General features: G+C 51.3%; 7 protein-coding genes across 7 annotated transcripts; 5 read left to right on the top strand and 2 right to left on the bottom strand.

The window, feature by feature from the left end:
* Positions 1-1,024: 1,024 nt before the first annotated feature.
* Positions 1,025-4,742, top strand: HO173_003141 (uncharacterized protein; the record flags this gene model as incomplete). Its single annotated transcript, XM_037305069.1, has 2 exons — positions 1,025-1,529; positions 3,466-4,742. 2 exons carry the CDS (start codon positions 1,025-1,027, stop codon positions 4,740-4,742), a joined length of 1,782 nt encoding a protein of 593 aa, XP_037167934.1.
* An 822-nt stretch (positions 4,743-5,564) lies between these two features.
* Positions 5,565-6,926, bottom strand: HO173_003140 (uncharacterized protein; the record flags this gene model as incomplete). The annotated part of the gene is made up of 3 exons (XM_037305068.1): positions 5,565-6,229; positions 6,287-6,509; positions 6,564-6,926. 3 exons carry the CDS (start codon positions 6,924-6,926, stop codon positions 5,565-5,567), a joined length of 1,251 nt encoding a protein of 416 aa, XP_037167933.1.
* Positions 6,927-7,838: 912 nt separating this feature from the next.
* Positions 7,839-8,948, bottom strand: HO173_003139 (uncharacterized protein; the record flags this gene model as incomplete). Its single annotated transcript, XM_037305067.1, has 2 exons — positions 7,839-8,692; positions 8,771-8,948. 2 exons carry the CDS (start codon positions 8,946-8,948, stop codon positions 7,839-7,841), a joined length of 1,032 nt encoding a protein of 343 aa, XP_037167932.1.
* Positions 8,949-10,391: 1,443 nt separating this feature from the next.
* On the top strand, positions 10,392-11,369 carry HO173_003138 (uncharacterized protein; the record flags this gene model as incomplete). The annotated part of the gene is made up of 1 exon (XM_037305066.1): positions 10,392-11,369. One exon carries the CDS (start codon positions 10,392-10,394, stop codon positions 11,367-11,369), a length of 978 nt encoding a protein of 325 aa, XP_037167931.1.
* A 54-nt stretch (positions 11,370-11,423) lies between these two features.
* HO173_003137 (uncharacterized protein) lies at positions 11,424-11,643 on the top strand (the record flags this gene model as incomplete). Its single annotated transcript, XM_037305065.1, has 2 exons — positions 11,424-11,481; positions 11,531-11,643. 2 exons carry the CDS (start codon positions 11,424-11,426, stop codon positions 11,641-11,643), a joined length of 171 nt encoding a protein of 56 aa, XP_037167930.1.
* Positions 11,644-15,120: 3,477 nt separating this feature from the next.
* Positions 15,121-16,071, top strand: HO173_003136 (uncharacterized protein; the record flags this gene model as incomplete). Its single annotated transcript, XM_037305064.1, has 1 exon — positions 15,121-16,071. The coding sequence occupies one exon, from the start codon at positions 15,121-15,123 to the stop codon at positions 16,069-16,071; it is 951 nt and encodes a 316-aa protein (XP_037167929.1).
* A 115-nt stretch (positions 16,072-16,186) lies between these two features.
* HO173_003135 (uncharacterized protein) lies at positions 16,187-19,166 on the top strand (the record flags this gene model as incomplete). Its single annotated transcript, XM_037305063.1, has 3 exons — positions 16,187-16,316; positions 16,472-18,631; positions 18,682-19,166. The coding sequence occupies 3 exons, from the start codon at positions 16,187-16,189 to the stop codon at positions 19,164-19,166; spliced, it is 2,775 nt and encodes a 924-aa protein (XP_037167928.1).
* Positions 19,167-19,195: the final 29 nt, after the last annotated feature.

The raw sequence follows: 19,195 nt of genomic DNA, 5'->3' as shown, positions 1-19,195 counted from the left end.
ATAAGGAAAAGAACAATAAACTCGTAGACGCCTTCACCAATACGGAGAGTTGAGTCGGTGCCGAAAGCGTGGTCGGAGAAATTTTGTGCTAGATTGCCGATGATACACACCCAATTTAGATCGGAGAAGAGTTGAAAGCGGCCTAGATTGAGTCCTTCGGTCAGGCCTCTGGCGGAGCTGGGGGTCGAAGTGCTACGCCGTAGCATGCGTGGTCTCTTCTGCAAGTACTTGTGTGCGAATGGCGTTGTCTCCACTCCCTCGACGTTGGCCTGCGACCGAGTAAGAGCGGCCATGACCTCGGCGGTAGTATTTCGACTGCGCTCAAGTCTTCAACATCCGACCAAGATTTTCATCAGGTATGCCAGCCCTTAAAGAAAAGCAACATGCAAGCTCTGCCTACTCGGCTAGTATTGAGGCAATGTAGATGGGGGCGAAGTCGACAGATCAATCTCAGTCGTCGGAAGCTCGCAAACCTTGCAGTGTACCAGAGTCTCTGCAGCCACTCGCACATTGTAGCGGCTTGGCGATATCAATGCTGTCAAGCTGATCAATAGCCGAATTACTTTCACGGACCCAGACCAGCACCCTTGTCTCGCCCACCCCAAGAGGGTACCTTCCCCGGCCGCCTGGCCGGGCTAGATCGGCGCCAAACTGAGTTGTAGAGAGGTCCCTCGTAGTTTGATCGGTGGTGTTGATTAACACCATGTTGCTGACGAAAAGGTTTGCGCCTGTAATGCTACACAGTTCCTCATAGCTACTTCTATCAAGTTCACCGTTGGATCAATGTGCGATGCTATGGTGCACGGCCTCTGCAGTTGCTCTATTGCTGGGCCTGTAGAGAGCATTTCCTCCGACATCAAACTGTGAGTGATGGAAGGCGCGAAGGGGCGTTTGGTCTTTCGGCTCACGATCGCAGCTAGTTGTTGTGCCAGATGAGATGGAAAGAGCGAGTGTTGCCTTTGAATATGAATGGAGAGTGCGCGACTTTGTTACTTTTGTCCTTTAACCGAGCGAGAGAGCAGAGATGGCACCGCCATCAGTAGTACCAGAAGCGTTGGCACCGCCGACAGTAGCGGAGAAAATTACGCATAGCAATCAGCGCAAAACCACAGACGCAATCCTCAGCACAGGCATCAGGACGATTGTGGTCGCAGGCTTGACTGTTTTGTGGACAATTTTTTGGGCCTGGTGGAACCATGGAAAGGACGAGAAGAGAAGGGAGAAGGCGGACAGAGAAGATAAGGAGAGGAGATATGCTGCTGCGGAGGACTTGGAACTTCTGGTGGCACCTCTTCGCAAGGATCTTGACGAGCTGCGGCGGGATTTCGACGCAACAAGACCTGATGCAAAGGAGCTCTTGGATCTTGAGAGGCGAGACCACGACATGGCTCTCTACGCTAAGCAGCTAGAGATCGAGGAACTCCGGGGCCAGGTTCGGGCGCTGCGTCATCGGCTCATGCGTCGCAGTCGAGTACACGGCCCGTCTGGCTGGGCACCAGGCGGTTCTGGAGAGACTTCGACCGCGACAGGTGGGTGATACCTATAAGCACGGGCCACCCCAGAGTCCTTAATTATGGGGAGGAGTGGGTGGCACCCTCCTCATCAGCGACGAGCTTGCACCTCTCCGTGGTGCTGGTGACTAGTATCCTGAAGTGTCAGGAAAAGCAAAGACAAGCTCCAAGAAAACCTCAGGCTGGCACGTCAGAAGTAAGCATTCCTACCTGCGCTGCATAAAAACAATGGAACCTAAGTCGCACCGCTTCCAGCCACCTCATGCCAGGCCATAATCATATGCTCCATATCCTGTTCGGACGTCATTTTACCAACATTTCAACTTTGAACGCCTGGACCACAAACCATACCTCGTCCGCAACTAAAGTGACCAAGACGGCCTAGGTCTAGCGGGTCGAAAATGCTTCTAGACTCTTCTATAAAACCTGTCCCTCCGAAGTGCTACTTTACGCCGAACGGTAACATCTTCGTGCCTCCATTCGGCTCTACTTTCTCCGACCAGATCCTTTGCCTCGGGGTCAGCTCTGTGCCTCCTCTGCAAATCTATCCTGTGAACCAAGCTAGAACATCGAGGCGCCAATTTAGGCACTCCATTCGACTGGGGCCTCTTAGTTTGATGTCGACGACTTCGCGCCTCAGCCTCCGCGATCAGTCTGGTCTCTCTGCCAATAGATTCGCCTGCAGTTCTATCTCCGCACTCTACCTATATTCCTTCATCAGACTCACAACCTTGTAGTGCAGATCTTTGCCTCTCAGCCGCATTTGCCCTCACTTGAGACTTTTCATGGGCCGTTGAACTCTCGGCCGCGCTCTCACTCAAAAAAAGAATTTCGCCTTACAGCCGTAGAAGCCGTCCATCACCAAGGGACCATTACCACCGAGAAGTGCAGTATTGAGAATTCAATACTCTATTCACACTTTAAAGACCAGCCAAGAAACGAACCAGCGGTCACATTTGACCTTGCCATCTTGAAACCCGATATTCGATGGGACGCTCTGCAAAAGGCATGACTTGTCGGAATGCAACTTACTACTGTGGAGCATTCTAAACTCCCTAACGGCTCGCACTCAAGGTCAGCGGAAGCCCACGTATGAGGAAGGGCGAAGTTGATTCTAACGAAGCGCACTCGAGCTGTCCACCAATGTCTCGGTCATGGAAGGTTCCAGAGGGTACATTCAATCAGCCGTACTGAACTCTCAAATGGGTTTTGTCCGTTCGCTTTGCACCCGTGATCAACCGCTATGATCCACTCAGCAGCGTGTTTCAGCCAAAACTTCAGCCATCCCAACCTTCCATTAAGACACGATGTAGACTAAGGTGAATCCAGTCACGCGGTACCAAGGTCCCTTTCAAGGCCAAAAGTCAGCCGTATGAAGAATTTGTCCCTCTGCCCAACGTTGACTGCGTGACGTCTTGAATTCAGCCGATGGTCTGTTGGGCGGACCCCAAATACACTCTGGAGTTCAGAATGGCCAATGTGTATGCCAGTTCACCGTCTTCCACCAAGCAATGTTCGGGAACGGAAGCCAGCGAAAATGATCGGGCTGGTTTATCTCCGGCTTCAACACAATCCCTGTTGCGTGATTCTTGATGAGTTTTTCACAAGAGCCTGTTCTTGCATGCTCGAAGTTGAAGTTGGATACATGGTCAATAAGTTTCAGAGTCGTCATGACACATCTCGAGAGCAGAAATGGCCCAAGGATCAGCATTCCTGGCACGAAATTCACTCAAATCTGCTCGTACCGGTGACGCTAATGGAGCTCGCCTATAGAAGTTTCTCCTCGAATATCTTGGGGTTCGATGCCCGGAAAACCCAAATTGTTGTCAAGCCGAAAAGTTCATGGCCTTGATCAGTGCCATCTTTGTATGAGTTGCCCACATTCATAGGCCTAGCTGGGCTCGTTACGGACACATCTTCGTATCCACAAGCTAACGACCTAAAACCGCAAAAGTTCCGTCTCTGCTTCTTGACATGGGGCAAAGATGGTCGGCTCTCAAGAAGACTCGAGCCGCTGTCAAAGATACTCAGAGCCTAAGCGCTTTGGTTACCTTTCATGAACACGAAACTCAGTACCAATCCAGACCACCTGGACCACCCAGAAGTGAAAGAATCATCACATTGCCGTGCAGGAAAGCTTACGCCCAGCGCATCGGCCAGGCCATCTCGAAAGCTTTTCGCACGAGTAGAGGGTTCTCTATCGAACCCGTCCGGAAGACCCTGCTCGATCTACCCACTGAGATCATTCTCGGCGTCTCAGCGTACTTGCCGCCAAGCAGCCTCGTGTCTTTTGACTTGTTCATGTTGGAGACGCCGCCATCAGCTCTGCATCTCCCTTCAACTAGTAATTGGAAGACACAGCGGATCGCGATCCCCCTCCTGAATCTGGAGAGCATATGTAACAAGCAAAACACGCACTTCTCGGAAGCCATGTCCAAGTCGCGTACCCAACTTTATCTGTCAGAGCGTTTGAAGTTGCTTTGTATGCTAGATCGCGACGGACGGGTTCGTTCATCAAAAGCGATTTGCAGTGGGTGCGCGGATACGCACGACTGCTCGCTGTTCTCAGTATCATCCCTCGCACAGCCCAGCGCCAAGCGTCGCTGCCTAGGCAGCGCTGGATTCTTGTGGATTTGTCCACATCAGATTCTCGATTATGGCCAAGCGCAAACCCTTAGGGAAGTTCACGAAAGCCACAGATGCGGAAGCAATCCGGTTCATGTACTCCCTGGATACACGACATCGTGGCCGATCATACGGGTAACCCGCAACGGCACACCATCAAACGAAGAAGTGAGGGAGGCTCTCCGTCCACTCAACGCACCAATCTGCCCGCATTTGCGCCTCAATGATGCATATGTAGCAAGTATTTATTCTCAAGATTGTCAAAAGCTTCGATCGATATGGAACAGACCAAATCCTACTCCTACCTGTCGGTGTTTGACGTGCGCATCACAATCGCCATTAACCCCATTACCAAGAGGCGAGTGCAAGTTTTGTGGCACCGATATACAATTCTGCATAAAACCCGAGAGTTACGGTGCGGAGACACTGCAACTCGTCATAATGAGGGACATAATGAGGAAGATCCGGGGTATTCAGAGTTGTACTGATCGTGCTTGGATTAATCACGTTGCTGATCCCGCGGGCTTTGAGGAGTATGAAAGGGCATGGCAAGCCACTAACGCAGAGTGCTGGCGGAAAGTGGGATCGGTCATGCCTCCCTTTTGAATGGAATTCTGGGGCCAGTGATGGTGTAATGAGCAAGTAGGGCGTATAGGACTACAAAAAACGACCCGGCTTTCTGAAAGCACCCGAGTCCAAACGATCAAGTTTGTGATGGGATGTAGATGACTTCTGTTGTTAGGGGTATTTAGTTCGTATTAGGTTCGATTCCTAATGGCGCTGGTACAATATTAAGGGTGTTGCGGTGCTTCTTATTTTCTGCTTCCGCAGCAGGCTTTAATATTACGCTAAACCTAGATGGGTCTATCAGATAAGATTGACCGATTAAAAAGCCGTTTTGAAGGCTTACATGCAGGTCGAGTTGGAGATGAACCCCAGCCCTATCCTATCAATACATTCCAGCCCTATAGATTCTTAATGTTCTTGATCGACGGCGATGTCGGGAAGATGCTACGGTAACAAGATTCTCAGAGTCACCAACCCCCACTTTCAACGTGGCGACTATGAGCGTGCGACATGAGACTTGAGGAATGAGGAAGATGTTCGAAGGATGGAAAATTATGATGTAACAGTAGAGGGAGGGATTCGATCATGGTTGGATCTCACACGTCTCGGCTGGAAAACAAATACAGGATTACCCGCCCTATTTATGAGTCCACAGACCAAACGGATCTGACGAAGATATCAAGGACAGTAGCGATCATGTGCTTAGGAGGAGAACACTACTAAACACCATGAAGGAACGAATCTTTGGAGCACTGTCGACTAGACTTGAGACAAAAGCGCCGGTATGTGAGCGAGTTATTATTGGACTTTGTCTGGCGAGCAGCCGTTAAGGAGCAAGCTACCTATGGAGTGTGTGGCCGCTTACGGCACACTGCTTGCACGCTTTGGTGCCGGCTTCACAGGCATCTTCTTCAGCTCCAGCTCTTCCACGAACTTCCTTCCGGCCTTCTCATGACCCTGGAACAAATGCTCCGCCACATTCCTCTTAGGCGTAGCCGCCAGCCATTGTTCCAGACTGAAATCCTCGAACTTCGGTGCCTTGAAGATCTCTAGGAACTCCAGCTCCTCATCGCCAATGTTCTCCACATAGTGGCCCATGCTCTTAGGTACAATGCCCACGTCTCCGGGCATGTAGTCAAAAGTACGCGCAGTGTTGGATGAGGCGAAGACAGTGACTCGAGCTCGGCCACGGATGAAGAAAGACCACTCGTCGGCGTTTGGGTGCCAGTGCATCTCGCGGATGCCGTGTGGCTCCACTGTGACATGTGCGGCGGCAACGGTCTTGCTGATAGGGAAATTGCTGGTGTCGGTGATGCGGACTTGGCCTCCTGGTGCCTTGAGCGGTTCTTGTGCTAGCATTTTGTGCGTAAAGCGGTGGCGAGATTTCTTAACACCGATAGGATTCTCCTTGTCAATTGGCCCAGGAACAGATCCCTCGAAGATATAGCGCTCGGATGAGGGGACGTGGTCAAAGATGCTGGGGTGCAGACGGAAGTTTTTGGCAAGAACTGATTGAGGGGTGTGCGCTGTTAGGGGTTAGCTGCTGTTTGACTATGTTTCTTTGTTCCGTGAGGGTAACCTGCCAACCCAATCTGACAGTAGGAAGGTAGAGTCTTCGCTGAAGTTGCCGTCGTCGAAGATCAGGAGGAACTCGCAGCCACCGGGACCAATGCCTTGGAGCGAGTGTGGATGTCCGGCAGGAAAGTACCACAGGTCTCCCTTCTCGACGTCGCCAATGTAGTTGCCTCCTTCAGTGTCCAGTGCTGTAACTCGTACCTTGCCTTCGAGTACGTATGCCCATTCTGCCTGGCACACAGTCGCATTAGCAAGTAGCTCGTCTGGCGCGTAGTCATTCCATACCTCTTTGTGCCAGTGTAGCTCCCTAATAGCACCCTCTTCCAACCTCATGTTCACTCCAGCCAGCTCCTTACTCGTAGGCAGCTCTCTGATCGTTGTCTGCCTTGCCCAGCCTCCATCCTCAATACGTGTATGGGAATCGGCAAAGCTCCATTTCATATTGGACATGGTACCACTGTCGGTTGCCGGCGGCCTGACCATATCCGGAGCCTGGCGTTCTCGAGCGTAATTGCGAGGCCCGAGGACATCGGAACCAGCGCCATTGCGGTAGGGTACTGGTTGTAATTTGCGTCCCACGCTGTCGATAGCACTGTCGTAGGGATCACGGGCTGAAGGGGAGTAGGGATCGTTAGTTTTGAGAGTCATGGCGGCGGACTGGCGGAGCTCGTTGTTGTTTGTGCAGAGAGATCTGCCAGATGAGGTGCTTGATGCCCATGCTTTCTGGGGGGATTTTGTGCATACATGGCGGGACCTAAGCCTGTCCTGGTCGCGGTAGTTGGCAATGACATGGCATCCCGACAGGATCCCGACAGGATGGTGATGACGATGAGTTGCCAAACAAGCGCCGGCTCATCTCCCGTCGTTGAGCCCTAAAGTAGTTTTGCCACAATTTGCTTACTCTACTAAATCGCCAAGACCTGCGCTTACCATGGTGTCCTTATCCCCTCAATACGCCTACCCAAGACCTCGCCATCGCCGTCGTTACCATTTGCCAAGCAGGTTTCATGCCCCAGAAACCCCCATTTTGGGCCGGCAAAGACCCTACCCACGGCGCCGTGAGACTTTCACCAAGTGAATTTGTACAATAATAAATTCTAGAAGCGAGCCGTCCGTCCATCCAAAGCCACCGATGGCGTTCGGAAAGACACAGAGTATCACCATGATGCCGCTTCGAGCGTGGATCGTGGCGGGCTCGAAGGTCGATTGGATGGTGCTCTGAAAGGAATGGAGGATTGTATCGTTGATGGGCGCGGTAAAGGACGGAGAACGCTGTGTGTACACTTTGGATCTCGGATTAGAAAAGGGAGGGGGGAAGGGGGAAGGGGAAATTTTGGGGAAGCTTCGGTGATGGGAATCGGAGCGATCTAATTCGCTAGATGAGAATCGGCGGATCAATTCTCACAGCCTCTCGAGTCTTTAGAACTTTGTTTGTGCCTATCTACCTCTCTATCTATCTATCGACCCCAAAAGCTTCGCATCAAGCGAAACCGTCTGTGAAAGTGAAATCCAGTCACAACCAATGAGCCATTTACTCATCCCTTCAGGCGAAGAGAGCCCTTAGTTCCCATTCGCCGGATTCGTGCAGACAGGTTTAGGCCAGCCCTGACAGATCAATTCGCCGGAACAGTCGTTGAAATCGTGACACGGAGTACCGACGCAGTGACCCAGCCACGCAGTCGGCCATTCGGCTGTGACGCCGCAATCTGTTGATGATGGTGATCCGGACGCTGAGCCAGACGGGCTCGGTACGGAAGATGTGGATGTGCTGGGGGTAGCTGAGACGACGGTAGCGAAGGTTGTGGGTGATGGCTTGTTCACCTTAAGGTCAGCAACCTTATTGACGGTGTCGACATTAGCAACGGTGTCGAGCTTCTCCTTTTCGAGGCTAGTGTCGCCGGATCCCATACTTGGTGCTCCGCTGTTTGGTGAGATAGCGGGCGTAGATGGCGTAGATGCGGGAGGAGCAGATGCGCGACTAGTACTCGACGGAGCCGGACTACCGGCTGGTATTCCGCCAGAACTAGACGTAGAGCCCCCAGCACACATATCGGCCTCGGAAATCGAGTAGTTCGGAAAGACCAGAGAATCATCGTTGCAAGCGCCACTATCATTGTCCCACAGCTGGCCACCGTTGACTTGCAACGTGCTAGGCGGGTTGTGGACGATTGTCTGGCCCGTTTTCAGTCCGTATGCATCTTCACAGGCGATTTGCTTCAGTCCGCCATTGACGTCGGTCCCGATCCAGAGGTCGATGCGGGTGGTTTCGGGGTACAATACGTTGCATTCTTCGCAGTGGTCCATGTATTGGAAGTATTTCTGCAACAGGGGGATGTAAATGATCTCGCAGGGAACGAAGTTGGTGTTGCTTAGGGCGGTAGCGAAGGTCTCGGGGTTGCCGTAGGAGCCGTCACCTTAAAAGTAATGTCCTGTCAGATCAAGAACAGGTGTAGCCTTGGGAGGATGGGGGGACAAATTTGGTCAAAACTTACCCCCTGCGGTACCATCAGCGACTTGAGTCGTACCCGAACAGCCGAACGAAGTGGTGTCAGATGGACCATCAGGGAAGCCGTAGAATGTAAATTCTACGTCCGAGGTAGTGGAGCAGGTTGAAATGACATTGCGCAAAAGGAGTGATAATTGCAGTAAAACGATGAGAATGAGTGACATCTTGCCGGAAGAAGTAAAGAATGGATAAGCTGTAGAAGCAAAGAATGATTTTATGAATGAATGAATAAAGTAGGTATATACGCAAAGAGAATGAATGAATGACTGCCCGGCAGAAGCACCTTGAAACCGTGAAGCAGAAAGAAAAAAAGGGAGAGAAACGAGAGCAGTCAGTCATCCTGAAGTACAGTTCCAACCCCTCGGCCCCTCAACCAGTTGTGCCAGGATGTGCCGTGACTCTAACTTCATTCTGTCTCTGCACCGTCAGATTTTTCCGTGCCTGAAACAGGCGGAGTGTATATGCGCCATGTGATTCGACCGGTGTGAGAAAGCTTTGCGGATAGATGGTGCAAGTCAGGCAGACTAAAGTAGGTGAAGATGGTGTGCATGAATAGTGACCGGGAGCTCTTACGACGACTGATTGGACGATGAAACATCGGAAGGATGTTTTAGCTGTGCAGGAGGCCGATTGGAGGCGGCACAGGCCACGTTCAGAGGGGGGAAGAGTCAGCCGCTCGGGGCTGGATTGGTGGGGGGGTTTAGCCTAAAGAGCCGAAGGAATGTACCCCTGAGTGGCGGGTCTCGGCATCAGCCGAGTGGCCCATAATGCGCAATTTTTATTAGGCAAGTGCCTTGCAGATTCTCTGCGCCGTGTCATGTTTCGGACGTTGAAGAGGCTACATGGAGGTAAAGAGGATGTAGAAGCTACTTTTGGCTGCAATGCCATGCCAAAATCTGTTGTATTTCTAGAATAAGGCCCGCCTTACAATTCAGCTCTGGCAGAACTCTTCTCGCACTGCGCTAGATTGATGCCGTGTAGCCTGGTAAGCAGACTTGGTATGATTCTCGCTGTCACTATCCTCGCTTCATCTCTTCCACACACTGTGAAACGTCTCTCGCCGACGAATTGGTATAGTATAGAACCAGGGGATTTCCTCACAAGCCTTGATCGGCAACGTCACAAGTTATTCTGCCTCCCAATCCCGAAAATGTTTTACACAGCGCCTTCGGCCACCCCTTGTGGGTAAGCCGGTCAAAATTACAATCATGTCAACTGGAAATGCGCCCCGAGCTGGTGGCTCGCAAGATTGATCTTGTCTCTACACTTGTTCAAACACCTAAAGGGGATTTACTGTACACTCCATTCCTTAGGGAACGCAAGGCATTGTATCACTACCACGCTAGTGGTAAGATCTTAAGTATAAGAATCACCGACCTTGCTTTGTGTTTGCCAAACCTTCACACCTAAGAACGCAACTATTGGAATTTGCTGCAGCACCATAAAGTGTTGTAGCTACCCCTCATGGTGGCAATGATCATATGGCCATACCATGGTGTGTCAAGGACTAGTGTGGTTTTGCCACAGGCTTCTCATGGTATAAGTAGCCCACATATTCTTCCATAATCAATCAATCCTTCATACATTTCCAACAGCAACATATCCTCATGGAGATCGAGGCGCCTCGTTCACTCGAACTTGATGACGCAACGGCTACATTAATTCTGCAATTACAAAGCGGAGATCTTGAGGAGCTCCTCGGTGTTAATAAAGGCAAGGGTAGAGATGGCGAAGTCTCAGACGCCGACCTCGCCGTTGCGACCTATCAACAAGAGCTACAAACAAGGAACACAATCTTAGCTGACCGATGCATGGGCAGAAGCCTAACGAGAGCCGTTATCAGTGACGCTGCGTTACTGAACGAGTCATTCGCAGAGGAGCACGCCGCAGCCAGGGATCGGGCTTTGGCTCAGTCATTGGCAGGAATCAACGCTCCGTCGGCAGCTTTGGAACAATCGACAGCAGCATATGACTTAGATGATGGTTTTTTAGCAAGGCTGGCAGCGCTCTATAAGTCCGGATGGGAAAACGAAGGTGACGTGTTGGAGGACACGGTCCGCAGTGACAGTCCAGTGGCCGCAGAATCATCCGCTTGGGCGGCATCAAGACAAAATCCCGCGACTACATCTTATCGTCACTGCACCGCGTGCGATTTGACGAAACCACTCTTTGATGTCTGCCAAACGCCGTGTGGACATTTTTTTTGCCAAGAATGCATACAGACCCTTTTCGAGCTGTCAGCTACGGACGAAACCCTATTTCCGCCTCGATGTTGCCGTGAGAAGATTCCCTTGCAGTCCGTCAAGATCTATTTGAGTTCCGCCGTGGTTAAAAACTTCGAAGAGAAGAGCATTGAATTCGAGACTTCGGATAGGACGTACTGTTCCCGGCCAGCGTGCTCATCGTTCATCGCTGGAGCTAACATCAGCGGCGAGCAAGCGATGTGCAGAGAATGCGGCACACAGACTTGCACCATCTGCAAGAACAACGCTCATGATGGTGATTGCCCTGAGGACCTTGCAATTCAACAAGTGCTTGAGACGGCACGGGAAAATGGTTGGCAACGATGCTATAATTGTCACTGACTCGTTGAGCTTGACGTCGGATGTAATCACATGGTGTACGTCCTCCTGTGGAAGATGGCTGTCCAACAGACACTAACTTCAATTCCAGCTGTCCTTGCAAAGCCCAGTTCTGGTACCTCACCTCCTTCCCCTGTCTCTTTTTAGCTTATTGATCTTAACAGCTACACCTGCGGGGAGCGCTGGAAGACCTGTCCATGTGACCAGTGGCACGAAGATCGGCTCTTGGCCAGAGCGAACCAAGTCGTCGCTCGCGGCCAACCTCAAGTCGGGGTAGCTAGAGAGCGATAAGGCGATCGAGCTGTTGCCCACCTGCGAGAACGCCACAATTGCGCACACGACGGTTGGCGCTATACATCCGGACCCCACCAATGTGAAGAGTGCTATCATCACCTTCCGCAGTACATTTTCGAGTGCCGGCAGTGTCGAATCTTAGCGTGTAACCGTTGCAGGAGGAACAGACTGTAGGGTGCTCATTGGAAAGCTAGGAGCCGCAAAAGAGCTGCGTCATGCTGCGTCAAGAAGTTCTCGGACCGAGTTGAGCGGTGTCTCAAGGGAAGGCTTCCACCAGCGGAACATAACCAATGGACAACCGCTTTCACTGGGTCAATACTGTCTTCAGCAAAAGCATAATTTCAATTCTACCACTCTACTTTTTCCTGCCTCTCCTATTCCTTCTCACACACTATGCCGTTCTCACATCTGCATTAACTCTGAGTACCCTTAATCGGTATCGGTATTTGGCCAAAAAGACCAGGACCAATTGTGGGATCAAGCTCATCGTGTCAATTGCATTTCAAAATATTCTTCTCTCCATCCTTGTCACTTATCTCGCAACCTACGTCTCAAGTATTACGCACAAGCTTCGCACACTCCCAACCTCACTTCCCCTTGATCCATTTCCCTTTTCCACACCAGGTGCCCTCCTCTCCAAGTAGCATACCTTCTTCTGTGAAGCCATCGCAGCTTCCCTCACCAAGACCTCTTATATTGAAGATCGACCCCACATCAATACCCAACCCATTTTTCATCTCTTTCGCTATTCTAGCCCATTGTACATTCGAGGCGCAACCGCTAGCTCATTGTATCGGATGAACGCGCTGAATTCATGCAACGACGGTTGCATTGTTCCTTGTCTAAGATTGACGTCTAGTCCGGTCTTGAATAGCCCGAAACCACTTCCGCCCCTTGTTTCCATAATGGTACTGAATGTGATGTCGAACAAAGCCGCGGATGCTAATGGCGTGGGTTGGTCCCGCGGGCTCTATTGATTCCTCTGTTGACAGCTAAAGTAGAGGTTAAAGAAACGCTGTTATCTGAAACAGAGCCTCAGCCTAGGCGCTCCATGCCCCGTACAAAACAATAACCGTAGCAGTCTTTATTCACTAATGGGAGTCGATTGGCTATAACTTTCTCTTCATTCTCAAACATCATTGTTACAATCCTGACAAACCGATAGCAACGTCGAACAATCATTATCTATGCATTAACGCACAATTCTTATTCTGCCATGAAGAATCCGCAGACAGTTGTTCCGTCCATTCTTCCCTTCTCGTTGTCAAACCCCCGTTCCTGCACTCCCGCTACCGCACTCTTCGAAAACAAACATCCATCACCACCACACAGCGTACAACCAGCCCCCCCCCCCCCTCAACCAACCAAACCACAAACCAACCAACCATGCGCCTGACCTCCTTCCTTCCCCTCGCCCTCCTCGCCCTCGCAACCGCCACTCCGCTTGGCCCCACCTCGCGCACAGCACTCGAAGCTCATGCCTCGACTTCGACAGCGCTCGCCTCTTCCGACAGAACGGTCCTGAGGCGCAGTTGGCTCAACGACTTTGTGACCTGGTGGGATTGCCACATCGTTTATGGGAATGGCAAGAACGCTTGTAGTTGAAGAGGAGAAAGGGCTGTGATTACTTCTGCGCACTCATAGATGGCATGGTTTTGTTGTATTGATGTATGTATGCTATGGTAGATGATTTCAGAGAAGGACGAGTGAACGAGCAAACATTTGGAAAGATCGTGAAGATGTTTACCTCCAGTGATGTAGCTATTATTATTAAGATGTTCTTTCGACGTTCCCATTGAAAAATCCACTCGACCCCTTCCTCACCGCACAAAAATCACCACTACAAAATATCATACACACTTAAACACATCACTAAAGTCATGCGACTCCATTGCCTCCCCTCCATCGCGCTCCTCACCCTCGCAACAGCCACTCCACTTCCTACCTCCCCACAAAATGCCCCAAAAGCACGCGCCCCTACCTCGACAACCCTTCCCTCTTCCATCAGCGTTCCCCAGAAACTCCAGATTCGCTCCCGATAAGCCCCAACGAAACCCGCCTGCCCGGACAGCGGTGTCAACAAATGCATTCGTAGTCAAGCGTGGACCTCTTTCCTACCACTAGGCCCCGAACGCTGCTGCCGCTGACTGCTAGCGCCAAGGGCAAGAAATTGTGGGGTGACGTCGGGGAAAAAGAGGGGAGGGGAGGGGAAGACGGGGAGTTCATGACTTCTAACTGTTGATACCGATTGGTTAGGGTGGCCTATGAGACGTGGGTGCTGCGCCGCGGGGTTGATGGTTGGTGCCCAGTTCTGCCCGGCATTGATAGCATGATTTTTGATGTGTACAAAGATGACCTGACGCACAAGAACGTTCATGGCCAAGGATACGTCCTCACATCTATCAGCGATCTGCGACTGAGTCGGAGCCACATATTGCTTCAAGATCCATTCAATTCCAAATGTCCATCCAAACTCGGGAATGATTATGTTTGTAAGTCTTAGAAGGTTAGATACTTGGGACTGTTCTTCATTACTTAGCATCCTCTTTTGCTGAGAGGAATAACAAGCACAACGGACTGCTCCCCAAGTACCCGTAGGAGTGACCTGCAGTGTTGAAGCATCTCAGCGGATGCAATGACCTCATTTGGAAACACGGCAGCGGGAGCTAGGATTAGCATGTTCGGGATTAACGACGGGAATCTCTACGTGTAAATCTAAGGCCCCGAGGCGCGGAGAAGATTGCTCTCAACGATGCAATACGAGTAGCGGAGAAGCTGTCAACGGACTCTGTTGCCCCGGTCAGTTATGAGGATTGTAGAGTAAGAATGCTTGCACTTCACCCGCAAAAAAGCTACAGAAGAAGCCGAGTCCAGGAAGTCATCTTTGCTCTCGCTGAGTATACCATTGGAAGGCCGAACCTTGACACCCGTGTCTCTATTATTGCCATGTGCCCCAAGCACCCCTACTCTCTAAGCCGTTCTCAGGACACATCATCGAGATCACCACTTATGAGCCTTGCTAGACCCCAGAGCCCAGGTCACTCAGGAGTCATTACTCAAACAGGCCCTATTGTGTAGTAATAATGGGTTTACCCTACCTTATGCATTCGTCTTTGACTTTCCATCTTCTTCATGACGTAAGATGCTTGCTCACTACTCGTAATGTCCCTTTCGCCACGGTCGAGTCAAAACCTCTAAGCACGAATAATAGAGGCATCATGACAGTTAGGGGACTTGATTTATTGCATGCACAAACAATGTAGCTATGTAAGTACGAATTGCAGTTGGAATTTTGCCACGCCCGCTAAGGTATCCCTACTCGTAGCCCTAACCCTAAAGTATGCATAATACGAACTAGTCTAATTTCTCGAATGACGCCGCATGGTTCCCAGTAAAGACCTTGGAATAGACCCACAAAGCAAGCGGAAAGTCCATAGCGTTAGGGAAAAGGAGAGACACAATGGCAAACGACTGGATTGACATCCATGGACATTTCACTCCTCCCACCTCGTCCGAAGATCGAGAAAAGAGATGGCATGCAATGCGAGGGGAAAAGTTTTTGGTACCTGAACCCTTCGAATGGACACCAGAGAGCACTCTAGCATACCTGGACAAGGCCGGCATCGCCATGCAAATGCTTAGCAACCTGCCCAAGCAGCTTGACGCTCTGAAAGAGTCCAACGATTACGCTGCGTCTCTCGTGAGGAAGCATCCCAAGCGTTTTGGCTTGCTTGCGGCTCTTCCAACGGACAGTCCTGAAGCTGCCCTGGCTGAAATTGATCGAGCCACTCACGAACTCGACGCGGATGGCTTCGCCGTCACTTGCAATTATAACGGAGTCTTCCTCGGAGACTCCAGCCTTGATCCCGTCTGGGCCGAGCTCAACCGCCGGCACGCCGCTGTCTTCGTCCACCCAGACGCCTATGCTCCAGCCTCAATGGGCCGCCCAAGCCCCTTGATCGAAGTAGCCTTCGAAACTACTCGGACAGTCGTGGACATGCTGTACGCCGGCATTTTTCGGAAGTTTCCCAACGTCGCCTTCATCCTGGCTCACTCCGGCGGCGCGTTGCCAGTGCTCTCCGGTCGTCTGAAGCTTCTCGGCACCGAGACCTGGGTACCCAACCCAAACAAAATCACTCAAGCGGAGATCGAGGAGCAGCTCGCGAGGTTGTATCTTGACACGGCGGCAACTGCTCCTACGGGTATGGCACCAGCGTTGCATATGGTCCCTCCAGATCACTTGGTGTATGGCGCAGACTGTGGTGTACCGTGCTCGACGGAGTCGACTATGGAAGCGAATAAGAAGGCGGTGCTTGAGTATGAGGGTCTGTCGAGAAGTCAGCGTGATGCAATAGGTCGAAACGTGCTTTCTCTGTTTCCAGCGGCTGCGGCGAGATTGGAGAAGCGGTGATGGACTGAGAGACCTGTTTGGGTACAGATGCATAGCTGTGCGACGAAACTCTCGTTCTATTGGGACAGAGAATAGCTCGCAGCTGTTTCAAAGCAAGTGAGGAAACGCATGGAGGATGTTGGACCGTTTCTGGGAGAAGCATTTCTTTGACGTCGCAGCGAACCTACAAGACAGGGTCGCAGAATCTGCTCGTCTTTCAGAGACCTTTGTCTCCATGATGCATCACTATGTCCGTAATAAAGCCGGTACTTCTTCGGCCGAAAAGTTTGAAGACCGAAGTTCTTTTGCTGTGTTGATGATTTTTGAAAACACCAACCTCCTCATTTTCTTAAACACCTCTTACATCATCTTCCCACCACCCTTTCTGTCAACTACACCAACTCACGTCCACAACGAACAGCCGTTCCATCTTGCATTGCATCGATCATTTTTGCTACCTCTTCGCACCAACAAAGCTCTACGCCGTCCTCACAGACGCCACGACTGATCAAGCACGCTTCCTGGTCGCGCTTCTTACAAGAATCAGCACGGTCTCCTCTTTCGCCCTCGTCACCTACACCACAGTCAAAAGGCAACCACGCAGCAATGCCTCCCATCCCAGCTGCCCATATGGCAATGGTGCTAAGAGCAGTGGTAGCTCTATTCGTCTTCGGACTGGGTATGACAGCTGTCAGTGTCGTGGGCTTTCCCAACGACTACTACAGCGGACGTGTACATCCGCCCCTACCTCCTCTGGACTATTATGGTGGGCCGATCGACGTTCAGCAGCTTCTGCACGACGCACCGACTCCGACGCTGCCTCTTCACATTTCGTACGCAGCGCCCTTCAATCTCCATCTCAAATCAACTCCTACCACTGTTCCAACACCTCACGCCGTCCTCTTTCCCGCATCCACGACTGATGCACCAGCATTAACCCCGTTTTTAGCCCACGTTATTCCTCCACCAGGAGCTTCGAAGCTCGATCTTCTTCTCATCTGGTGGCAAAACCTTTTTCGCTACATCATCAAAATCGTGTGCTCCACGAGCGTCCCGTCCTCACGAGCCACTTTATGGCAAGCTTGGGGGATCGCTTGCCGCATCGCTTACCGGATCCCTTGGGTCATCTCTGCCACGGCTACGGTAAACTTCTTTCGGCATTGGCTGAATTTCGGGAAGTTCAACTGGACAGGTGTCAAAGGCATTGGCAAGGCTGTAACGTCAAAAGCAAACGCTCAACTTGCGACAGGGACCAATGCTACCCAGAACGCTCTCGCAGAAATGTTTACGGGGATCATCCTTGAGCGCCATCAAGATCCGGCCACCATGATGTCGGCAATGCACAGACTTTTGGTGGCCCAGTATGGCAATGCCTGCACATTGAAGATTATGTCTGAAGAAGGAGAAGCGCGGCAACCCGAGGTTGTCAAGGGACCTTCCAATGTGCAGGCCGATCTCGAGAAGCGGAGAGTATTCGACATGGCCAACACACATATCAAAGAGACCTTGGCGAAGGAGAAGACTCATCTAAATCGGATAGCAAATCAGGAATTCAGAAGATTGCGGAGGGTTCACGAAGACAAGCTGAATGCGACCTACGAGCAGGATGTGTTTGCAACAGCCAACATCGAGCCCAGCTTTGGCCCTTCATTGCGGAACGCTGAAGTGGAACTCCGACGTCGATTAGGCAAAGTCGGTATCAATGAAGGCCTGCGAGAAGACATCACTAGCATATTCAAGAGTGTTTTGTACTCATTTACCTACGCCATGGCTGTTGAAGAGTCAAGGCCCGAAGGGCGCAATACCCGATACCTCGCAGTCATAGACGGCCAAAATGACCTAATCGAGTCTCTTCGTCTACTGCACGAGCACCGAGAGAGAGCGTATGCGGAGAACGAGGAGCTGGTAAGGTCGCTCTGTCTGTACAATTCACGTGGAAAACTGGCACTTCCCGATGATAGCCAGGGTATGTACCCATGGGACAAGTACTCTCCTAAGGATGACAAGTTCATACTTTCACCACTTGACGGGCCCATTGCCCTAAGCATGAAGTTTTCTGTATCTTCGGCGCCTTTTCAAGGCCGCCCTGATGCCGATCTGAATTCTGAACCGCACTGGCAGAAATTTCTGGAATCGATCGCCGAGAAAAGTGCAGAGCAGGAAGCGAGACACGTTTCTAAAGGCAAAGATCGCAATGTGGACGAGAGGGAAGGGGAAAGCGGTATCAACGATGCCAGTGTGGAGGAGCCTTACAATGTCTTACAAGATGATAATGAGGAGCTCCCCAACGAGGACGAAGCAAGCAAAAAAAGCGGCATCAAGGATGCTAGCGAACAGAACCATCACGTTGTCGCACAAAGTTATGATGATATGTCTTTCGATGAGACCGAAGTAAAGAGCAAGAGTGGTATCAAAGAAACCAGTGAGGAGATTCATCACGATGGCTCGCAAAGTTTGGATGTGGACCCCAAGGACGATGAAATAGAAGAGGATACAGACATCGAAGATGCCAGTGAACAGGATGATCATGGGCCAACCGATCGTCCTTCGAGCCCTTCAGAAGAACGTGATGCACAAAATGGTGGGTCTTTTCTGCATCAAGAACGTCGCGCCAGCTAACCTTCTGTACAGACCACCTTGCGGAGCCTGACTTGCCTCCTGCTAGCACCACTGAGGACACTGGAGACGCATTACTTGCAAGAGCTCTCGAAGTCCAAGAGCAAGAGCATGAGCTACTCAATGCCAAGGATGAGCTCCAATGGCATGAATGGCAGATCGCGTACCTGAAAGATGGCTACGGAACTCCCGAAGATCCCTATGCGAAACCCTCCGAAGATATCTGCGCAGAGCCTATCGCACCACCTGCTTCCACTAGCATCACTGAGGAAACTAGCGATGCAGCGATCGCAAGACGGTTCCATGAGGTAGAGTTGGTCGTGTGGCGTGCGGATCGCATCCGGCGCTTTGAAAATGGGGCTGCAATACTGACAGCGCAGGTTGCAAACTTGGACGCCAGTCTCAGAGGAGGCGCTCCCATGACAAAAACCCAGAAGCGCGTGCTTGAACGCAAGCGCGCCAAAGCTAAGAGAGCTGAGGAAGCCGAGCAACCCCGATAACCGAGAATGTAGCTCGTCGAGGAAGAGGG

Source organism: Letharia columbiana (assembly GCF_014066305.1).
Source record: "Letharia columbiana isolate WasteWater2 chromosome Unknown Sc0000007_s0, whole genome shotgun sequence".
Taxonomy (NCBI): domain Eukaryota; kingdom Fungi; phylum Ascomycota; class Lecanoromycetes; order Lecanorales; family Parmeliaceae; genus Letharia; species Letharia columbiana.
Note: the sequence above shows the minus strand (reverse complement) of the source record. Positions and strands in the feature narration are given on the sequence as shown.